This window comes from Tenrec ecaudatus, chromosome 8 (genome assembly GCF_050624435.1).
Source record: "Tenrec ecaudatus isolate mTenEca1 chromosome 8, mTenEca1.hap1, whole genome shotgun sequence".
Classification (NCBI taxonomy): Eukaryota; Metazoa; Chordata; class Mammalia; order Afrosoricida; family Tenrecidae; genus Tenrec; species Tenrec ecaudatus.
Genome location: NC_134537.1, coordinates 162689831 through 162700052, shown reverse-complemented (window position 1 = coordinate 162700052; position 10222 = coordinate 162689831). Strand labels below are relative to the sequence as shown.

The 10222-nt window shown below is 55.1% G+C and overlaps 1 protein-coding gene across 1 annotated transcript in view; it reads right to left on the bottom strand.

Moving 5' to 3' along the window:
• Nucleotides 1-1106: 1106 nt before the first annotated feature.
• The window catches only part of CYS1 (cystin 1), a 38762-nt gene continuing 29646 nt past the window's right edge, over nucleotides 1107-10222 (bottom strand). Inside the window, exons 2-3 of the mRNA XM_075557111.1 lie at nucleotides 4625-4677; nucleotides 1107-3773 (exon numbers count right to left, since the gene is read on the bottom strand). Of these exons, the coding sequence (XP_075413226.1) occupies nucleotides 3668-3773; nucleotides 4625-4677 (159 nt within the window). The 3' untranslated portion in view covers nucleotides 1107-3667. The remainder of the gene's footprint in view (nucleotides 3774-4624; nucleotides 4678-10222) is intronic.

Genomic DNA, 10222 nt, shown 5'->3' with positions numbered 1-10222 from the left:
TGAACCCTCCTTTCTGGAAGAGGCAACCAACCTTCCGGACCTAAGTCATGGCTTGTCTTCTCAGTGTCATCTAAGGCTTGTTGCCTACCTGGTTCCTGCTAGCGGGCAGTGGTGGTTCTGTGCTCCCCCTTCATGCCAGGACCTGGGGCGCAATCACACTGCCCGAGCGAGACTCAGCTCCATTTTCTGTAGCCTTCCTGGGCTCGGGGGCCCAGCTGGACAGTGTGGGTGGTATCTTGGCAAGCACAGAGCACGGCTGTCTTCCAAGCAGTTGGCCCGTGTTCGATTCCTGCCAACGCAGTGGGCAGCCGTTGTGGAACCCTGGCGGGGACTACTAACCTCGAGGGCGGTGGTTCAAACCCATCAGGTGCTCTGTGGGAGAAAGTTGAGGCTGTCTGCTCCCATCAAGAGAGGACAGTCTGGGAACCCTGTCCAGTCCGTCTGTGAGTTGGGATGGACGTGGTGCTGGAGTCTGGGTGGTGAGCGTGGCAGGTTGGCCAACCAGCAAGTTGTCGTCTGAACCCACCCAGCAGCTCTGCGCACGCAAGGCCAAGTGTTCTGCTTCCGTGAAGATTCAGCCAGGATAAGCTCCTGGAGCTTGCTCTGTGAACACATGGGGTCCCCGTGACTCTGAGCTGACTCCCGCCTGGCGGCTGATCGGAACCAATGTGACCAGTATCTCCTGTCTTCCCACAGCGCAGTCCTCTGCAGCAGTCGGCCCTTGGCCGCTGACTCTCAGCCGCAGGCGCTCAGGCACGTGTGTGAGCAATGAATGGCCTGTAGATGGGAAACTCGGAGGGGGACTGGGCTCTTGCTGAGACTGGACCATCCGAGGGGGTGGTCCTGCAGAAGCTTTTCAGGAACCCTGTGCCCAGGGCAAGAAAGGATCTTTGCTGGACTAAGGCCAAGAACCCTTGCAGGTGGCAGGAGAGGAGATCCTTGGGTGAGGGGTGCGGGGGGGGGGGGGGGGTTGGTGACGAGAGGAGGCCATCATGTGTGTCTGCTCCTTTCCCAAGAAAATAAGACGTGACATGAATTGGAGCTGGGAATCCACCTGCTTTTCTAAGCGCATGTTTCTTCATGCATATTTATACAAAGGCACTTAGTTCAGAGAGACCATTTATTAAGTCTTAAGCGGAACAAGGGCGAGATAACCACAGAGACGCGCCATCTGGATGGGGAAGACCATGATTAACCCGGGTCATAATAGTGTCCGAGGGTTTGCTGAGAAACAGAACTTTCAAAAGGATGTGGAGGGCAAGGGAAACTCACAGAAACGTGGCTGGTGGCAATCAAAACACCCTACTTACCAGGGCGCTCCTGAAGAGAGAGAGCCTGGGACCCAGGAGTACATCTTGTCAGCTAGGGGGCTTCCAGGATTGGGCCCCAGGGCACACAGAGGGCTCGCCCACCCCTGAAACCTCCCGCGGCACACCCGCCCTCTCACAGGTTAGGGTAGGCAGGGAGGGCAGCCATGGAGTGCGGCGCTATTTCATTAGCCTCTGTTCTGAAGACAAGTTCCCTTTTAAGGTAGGGAATACATTTAAAAAAAAAAAAAAAAAGACCTGAGAACCATGGCTGAGCTGTCTTCACTTTGTTCCCCTCGAGGTGGACACAGAGGGTGGCCAGCTTGAGGCCCTGGTTTCCCGATTCATTCGCTGCATGATGGTTTTACAAGGCCCCCTCCCCCTAGTCAGTGCAGAGACATGGGCTTCCTTTCGGAAGTGTGGCGTGCACCATCGGAACAAGATGTCAACGTTGGCCATCATCAGATGCAGAGCCCGGTGGACTCGTCTGGTGCTGAGGCACCACGGTCTCTAAAACTTCTCTTTAAAGAAGGGTTTGGATCATTAAAATAGCAATGGGCTTCTTTTTTTTTTTTTAATGGGAAGAAATGACTTTTGTTTGTATGAGAAACAGCTCTGGGCTTCGTGGAGGTCCTGAGTCAGCTCCTGGGGGGGGGGGGGGGGTTTGCTGAAGACTCACTGCTCCATCCTCAGCCCACAGTCAACATCTTCCAGCTGCGGAACGTCTGCATCAGAGGCTCTCCTGTCAGTCCATGCAAGTTCACGGACGTGCTCATGCCCTTAGCAATGGCCAGGGGCCTGCAGACCTCAGACGCTGCCAAGTGGCCATTTGCTGGTTTCCAAGATGTTCTCGTCCTGGGCTGTTTGCAATGTGCGGACTGGCAACTCTTGCCATGACGGGGCCGGTGCCAGGGAGCAGTCACTGCTCAGCAGGAACAAAGATACAAGCTTAGGCATGTCCCCGCTTGACCAGAAGATGCCGTTGTCCCCATGTCCAGAGCTCATGGCAGTTGGTCCGGAGGAGCCTGCCTTCATGCCGTCCAAGACCGAGGTCCCCTTCTCCATGGTGGGCTTCCTAGGAGCGATTCATTCCCCCGCCGAGGGGTTCAGAACCCAAGTCCACCCCCAGGAGAAGTCTGGCCTTCCAGCTGGGCAGCTTAGATTCTCTTTCTGGGCTTGCCACACGTGCACAGAGGATCTTGACAGGTTTTCTTACCTGTCAGCTAAGTTCCAGGGTTCTTCTAACCTCACTTCTGTGGGGAAGGGGGTGTGGGGGGGCAGGAATAAAAAAGGCCCCTTGAAGTGCTCGTGGGGCTACTACCAGTGTAGAGAAGAACCAGACAGCAGGTGGTCATGGAGACCTTCCCCACGGTGGTGCCTGGATGCCAGGCTGTTCAGGGAAGGCAGGGATGCCCCAGGGGGGTGGCCCTGGAAGCGTGTACTCCCAGACTGAGCGCTGGGCCAACTTCAAAGCACACCAGGGGCTCGCTGTCCAGAGAGGGGAACCAGGGCCCAGAAAGAGTAAGAGACTAGCCCCCCTACCATGGCAAGGTAATGGAGACGCTAGGGCTGGAACTTGGTTCTTCCCGCTCCCAGTCCAGCACAGCCCCTAGCAGGAGCCCCAGCCTCCCTCCTGGGGAGGGCAGGGGATAGAAGGAAGAGGCTGGCAAAGGTGTAAAAGGCATTCTTAAGTCCTTGCTGCTGCTCCGTGTGTGGAGGGAGGGCCAGCAGCCCAGTCATCAGTTGGGAACACTTCTGAAATAGTCTCTGGGCCGCCGGTCCCCCCTACCGCCCACCCCCGAGCCCCCACCCCCGAGCCCCAGGATTGACCACCATTCACAGGTCATAGGACGGGGGCGGGCACCGGTTCACTGCGCAGCACTGAGCTGGGACTGCACGCACCACGCACGTCCTCAGTTCCCGGAAGCCCTGGTGCATCTTCCAGGGCAGGGTTCGAGGCCCTGCGGCATCCACGCCCAGGTGCTACCTGGGGGCCCTGGGCTGGCTTTCCGTCCCAAGCTCCAGGAGCCTCGCCCCCACCCCTTCTCCCCCACTGCGCAAACGCAAGCGGTTGCCTGGGCCACCTGCGCACCTTCGCCCTATGCGCGCGCGCGCGCGCTCTGTGGTCAGCAGCCGACCCCAGACAGACAGACCGACCGACCGGCCGTATGCGCACGCGTGGAAACGTCAGTCTGACAAAGCGGAGCACGACTCTGCCCTGGAGGGGATTCCGCACCGGTGAGCACCCCGAGGAGTTGTCTTCGCCCACAGCCTAGGTGGCTGCCGCTTGGTGGCTCGGGGCTGGGTCTGCGGCTACCTGGCTGGGGGGCTTGTGGGGGTGGGCCTGCCTGGGGCCGGCCTTAGCGGCAGTACTCCCGCTCGATGCTGGCCATCAGCTCCTCCTCCGAGTAGTCATACACGATGGGCGGCTGCCCCTCAGGCCTCTTGCCACTGCTGCTTGGCGTCCTGTGGGTGGTGCGCGAGGACAGGGGCGTTAGGGGGTAAGCCGTGTCTCCCTAACTCATCATCCGCCACCCCGACCCTTTATGGACCTCGGAACCACCCAATCCCCAAACCTCTGCCAGTTGCCCAGGGCCTGAGCTCACCTTTTGAGGCTCTCAGCCTAGCGGGGGGTAAAGTAAGCTCAGCCCCATGACCTATCTGCCAAGACCCTGCACCCTAGCGAGGCCACACAGTGCTCAGGAAATGGGTCCTGGGGGCGGAGACAGGTTCTATCCCAGGCCGCCCACTTGCTAGCTCAGTGACCGTGGCAGGATCATGTACTCCCTGGGCATGGTGCTTGTCCTCCTCCATTGCTCTGAAAAGGGGCTGTTAGATGCTCTGTGCACAGACAGTAGTGAGAATGTAGTGACAGTAGTGAGAATGACTCCCGGCTCGCTAGCGCTGGACGCCGCACAAGCTCTTACTGCCCAGGAACTAGTATACCTTGCTCCTTTGCCTGATTCGGTCCGGCCCCCATCTCTCTCGGGAGCTTCACGGGGGGGGGGGGGGGGCAGGTTGGGTGTTTTGGGGTTCCTGTCTACTCCCTCAAACAGCTGAGATGGGACCTCGAGCAGAGTTCCCGTTTCCTGCTGCCAGAGTCCCGGAAAGCGAGGGTGCACTAGTCTGGACGCTGTCCACCCATCCTCTTGGGCCAGACCCCCTGCCACCCTCTGCATGGGAAGAGGGAGCTGGGTCCTGAAACTAGGGTGAGGCCTGGAGACAATGGGAGTTCTGGAAGGTTTCCAGGTGTCACTGAAGGCAGCAGTGAGCACGCAGCGGCTTCTGGAGTGGAGACCGCGCATCCCTGTACTTACTCTGTGTGCCTGCCACTTTCCGGGTGGTCCTCAGGGTCGTGCTTCAGGGCCACCTGGAGGAGGAGGAGAAGAAGAGGTGTCAGCGGCTGGTCAGGAGGGCAGCCTGCCGGTCATCCATGCCAATGGACAGGTGCTCTGTCCCTTCTAGTGACACTGCACCTCTGACAGGGAGGGGAGTACATTCCTAGAGCTTACAGCAAGAGCAAGGGGCAGAGCCAGAACCAGATTCCCTGGCTCTTGGTGGGGGTGGGTGTTCTGACAGGATACTGCTGCAGCTGGTACGTGACCGTGACCGTGCCCCAAAAGTGGCGCTGGCAGGTGAGCGTTGGTCCCCTCCCTGTGTGCTCAGCGGTTCAACCCTGCCAGGCGCTCCTCGGGAGAGCGGGAGACCCCCGTCTGCTTCCACAAAGACTTGCCATCTCAGAAGCCCTCCATCTAAGCCTCTGGTTCCTTGAGGCTTCCTCACCCCCCACCGCCATGACCCCAGTGCTGCTGCTCCATTCAGACTAGACCGGACCATGTGCGCAGGTATAGATAAGAGATGGGAGCTCAGGACACACAGATTCCGGGAACAGGAGTGGGAGTAGCGACACCTAAAGGGGAGGGGGAGAGGAAGGGAGCAAGGGGGACCTGATCGCAATGATCTACACAACCATGCACCCCTTTCCGGGGGGAAGAACAACTGAAAACTTGGGGGAAGGGAGACAGCGGTCGGTGTGGGAGATGAAAATAACAACAATGTACACTCTCTCAGGGTTACGAGGGGGGGGGGGAAGGAGGGAGGAGCCGATACCAAGGGCTCAATAGAAAGCAAATGTCTAGAACAGAATGAAGGCAACATGTACAAATTCACCTGATGCAAGCGATGCATGGATTGTGACAAGAGTTGTAAGAGTCATACACATATAAAATATCGACACTGAGTCGCTTCAATAGCAAAAAAAGAAACCCTGCAGGAGGTGGTGGCTGTGCGTCGGGAGGGGCTCTGAGGCAGGATCATAATTCAGGCATGTCTGCAGGGAATCTCTGTGAGATTCTGCCCTCAACCTCACGCCCCCCCCCCAAGCCTCTACATAATACAAGGTGGGGACACATGGGGCAAAGACAGGAAGTGTCCAAATAAGGGAACTGTAAGCTCCGGTGGTGGGGAGGGGCTGGCCGTCACGTGTCCCCGGTGCTGTCAGAGCCTGGTACCAAGCAGGGGCGCCGTGGACAGTGCTGGATGGAGGCGGGGATGCATGTCCCAGGTGAGTGAGGGTCAAGGAAGACTTCACAAGGTGGGGTGATTCAAAATCTGTGCGTGACACACACGTGTACGCACACAAACTTTGGATGGATACGGTGAGGGGGCAGGGAAAACTGAGCTGTGCCTAATACACCAGGTAGCCCCATACACCAGGTAGCTAAGTGGCTTCTCCTGGGCAGTGGATGAAGAGGCCTGAAATGGCCATGCCGGTGCTGAACACATTAGTACATAGAGGGAAGGCAGTCGGAGTCGGGTTCTCACTGTTGTTGGAGAACAGGTTTGAACCAGGAAAGTCAAGGGGACAGCTGGGATGACCTGTCTGGGACTCGGTTCTCACGGGTGACATCGTTATGAACTCATGCCTGGGATCCACACCCCCATCGGCTCTTTAGGATGAGGATGCAGAGCATGGTTAATGCAAGTGGGCAATGTACAATTATGGCAAGTGGCACTGCAAGCAGTTTCGTGAATGAGGATGTATCCTACAGCTTTACACACGAGACTATGTATCGAGTCTCATTCTTGTGAATGGGTTTGGATAAGGATCTCTCCCAGTCAGTTGGCCAGGAAGCTGTCTTCCAAATTTCCTGGCACAGATGAGTGAGTGCTTCATCAGCCTGGTGAAACATTTCAGGGGTACCCTGTCCGTTCCTGGAGTCTTGGTTTGGGTTCATGCTTTCCGTGCAGATTGAACTTCCTCCCTCAGCACCATTGGCTCTTGCTCCCATGCTGCCTCCTGAAATGGTAGCGCGTCGACCAGTTCTCTTTGGTACAAAGACTGGGTATTCTCTGCAGCTTCTTTGGAGCTTCTTGCATGGTTCTGTATTTTGCCCATACTTGAATTCTTTCTTATTCAATCTGTGTGCTGAGCAAATCATCAGAGAAGCTGCATTATATGAAAAAGATGGGGCATCCGATTGGAGGAAGGCTTATTAACCACCGGGATATGCGGCTGGCACACACTCTGCATGCTGAAAGTGGGGAGGACCTGGAGCACTTGCTGATGAAGATCAAGGACGGCAGCCGTCAGAATGGACTAAGACTCAACGTGGAGACGCCCCAAACCCTCACAACCGGCTCCGTAGGTGACGTCACGAGAAAAGAGGGAAAGGCTGGCGTTGTCAAGGATTCTATCTGGTTTGGATCCACAGTCAGCGCTCATAGGAGCAGCCGTCATGAGATCGGACAACAGCGAGCCCTGGTCAGGCTGCTGCACGAGACCTTGTTAAGTGTTGAAAAGCGGGAGGGAGGGGAAAAAAGAGCTGATACCAAGGGCTTAAGTAGAAAGTAAATGTTTAGAAAATGATGATGCAACATATGCCCAAATGTGCTTGATAACAATTGATCTCTGGAATGTTCTAAGACAGTGGTTCTCAACCTTCCTCATGCTGCGACCCTTTAATACAGTTCCTCATGTTGTCGTGACCCCATATGTGGGCGTATCTGCATGTGGGCAGACCCGCCTGGAGATAGATAGAGGAGCGGTGTCTCAGTTCCTAAGACCATCAGAAATATGGTTTTAGGTGACCCCTGTGAAAGGGTCATTCAACCCCCAAAGGGGTCACGACCCACAGGTTGAGAACCACTGTTCTAAGCGCTGTAAGATTTCCCCTCCCCCCCCCGACCCCTCAATAAAATGATTTTTAAAAATTGAAAAGCAAGGATTACTTTGAGGCCTAAGGTGCAGCTGACCCAAGCCAGGGTGTTTGCAGTTGCCTCCTAGGACATGAAAGGTGGACACTGAAGAAGAGAGACGGAAGAGGAACCCCTGTATTTGAATGACGGTGCTGGCAGGGAACACCGAAGTACCGTGCACTGCCCAAAGAACAAGCAAGCCTGTGCCCGGGGCCATGAGTGGGCTCGGAGAGAAGCCCAGAGTCCAGTCAGTTAATGGGAATGTCCCACTGCGAGTTTCTCAGTTGAGACAAACATCCCATAGTCATTCAAGAGGTTCCCTGTAGGGGAAGAAAGGGGGAGGGGGCAGGAGGGGCTCTGAACCATCTGGATAATTTTCTGGAAACCTAAAACTCACACACAAAGAGCTTTGAAAGGTTCTAACGACCTCTGTGGCTTTTGGTCTTTGAAAGAAGGCAGCGGCCGGCTATCAAAAGAGATAGTGTCTGGGGTCTTAAAGGCTTGAAGGTGAACAAGCGGCCATCTAGCTCAGAAGCAAAAAAGCCCACATGGAAGAAGCACACCAGCCAGTGCGATCACGAGGTATATGTATATATGTGTGTGTGTGTGTGTGTGTATATATGTGTATATATATATATACCATATTGAATGAAGGGGGAAGTGCAGAGTGGAGACCCAAGGCCCAAGTGTCGGCCACTGGAGATCCCCTCATAGAGGGGTTTAGGAGAGGAGATGGGTCAGTCAGGGTGCGAGGTAGTACCGACGAAGAACACAGCTTTCCCCCAGATCCTGGATGCTTCCTCCCCCCAACTACCATCATCCGAATTCTACCTTGCAGGACTGGATAGGGCAGAGGTTGTACACTGGTGCATATGGGGGCTGGAGGCACAGGGAATCCAGGGTGGATGATACCTTCAGGACCAGGGGTATGAGGGGCGATGCTGGGAGAGTGGAGGGTGAGTGGGTTGGAAAGGGGGAACTGATTACAAGGGGGGGAAGGGAGACTCCGGATAGGGCAAGATATGACAAAATAACAATGTATAAATTACCAAGGGCACATGAGGGAGGGGGGAAAAAAAGAGGACCTGATGCAAAGGGCTTAAGTGGAGAGCAAATGCTATGATTGGGGCAGGGAATGTATGGATGTGCTTTATACAATTGGTGTATGTATCTGTATGGATTGTGATAAGAGTTGTATGAGCCCCTAATAAAATGTTTAAAAAGAAGGCCTGCCATAACTCTACCCCACCTACAGAGACCCTGCGCTTCACAGGGGAGAGGAGACGCCCCCAGTCATAGCGTGGAGTCCCCTTCCGCACTGGTCACCCAAGTCCGTTCTCTTATCTGAGCCCTGGCATGTGATTCTGGGTTGACCAGAGAAATCTAGAGACACTCATATGTGCAAGAAGAGCTTTATGTCAAAGAGTAATTGTAGATTAAGAAAGCATCCTAGCCCAGTCCAGATCAAGTCCATCAGTCCGATATTAGCCCATATGTCTGATACCAGTCTGTAAATTCCTCTTCAGACTCACGAAACACATGCAATGATGCCGAAGATCACAAGCCTGTGGGTGGAAAGTCTTGTGGATCCAGTGGTGGTGGAAACATTTCAGCACTGGCGTGGGTCTCCACATGGCTCCCCTGGCTCCAGGGCTCTGGCTGCCCTCAGCGTAGCTCCATGTGACTTGTCAGCAGGTATGTAAAGCAGAGTGTGGTCCTCCTCCCAGGAGAAAAAAAGGGAAGTTCCCAGAATCCTCCTGGTGGGTGTTACCTTGTGACCTGATTGACAGGCTAAACGCCAACCCTTCGCTCTTAATCTCCACAAGTTGACACAGGATTGTGTAACTACCACACCTGGGTTGCCTAACTGTAAAGTGAGGTGAGAGTCCATCCAGACCACTCAGACATTTTCCACCAAGAGGACTGCACTCGGGGGGGGCAGGGGGGGGGCAGGGGGGGCGGGGGGAGGCACTGTGATCCCAGGGCAGAGGGCCTCAGGCAGCTGCAAGCTCGAATTTTAAAAATTAAATATGATGCTTCATCTTAAATTTTTTACGCTATTTTTGAATTAAACTCTGTAAGATGTCCATTTCACTTTAAAATACTCTCCCCCAAATATGTTTACACACCCCTACAAACAGCTTTGTATCTGAATGCATCCTGAAGGGAAATGAGGCCACCTGACCCGGTAGGAATTTTCAGTCTGGGCCCCTCTAAGGAGCAGTTCCACTCAGGTCACTGTGGGCTGGAACTGACCAGATGGCAGTGGGAACAAAGACAAACATTGTTCTCAAGTTTAAGTCCAACTGTGCTCCCCAAAGTCACTGGGAAGCTTTTTGCAGGCACTCCCTAGTGAGGCAGGCTCCCGCCCCGCCCCCTGGACTGGGGGTTTTGTGTTTCTCTTGCAAAGCACCATCCAGAGGGTCCACCCGAGATTCCTTCACTGGCCCAGGAAGCCCCGTGGTCTCTTACAAAGCTCGGCCGCAGGAAGATGACCCACAGAACCCCTTGGTTTGGGCACCTGGCACACTGCCATCTATCTGCCTGAGAGAGCCTCCTGGGTTTGAGTCTGGGCGGACAAGTTCCCACCAAGCTCAGGCAGCCCAGCCATCTCCTCTAGGCGTACTGTTCTGGAAAGCACACCCCCTAGAGCACGGGTCCTCAGGCCCATCTCCAGAGACTCGGATTTAATTGGTCTGGGATGAGCCTCAGATCTA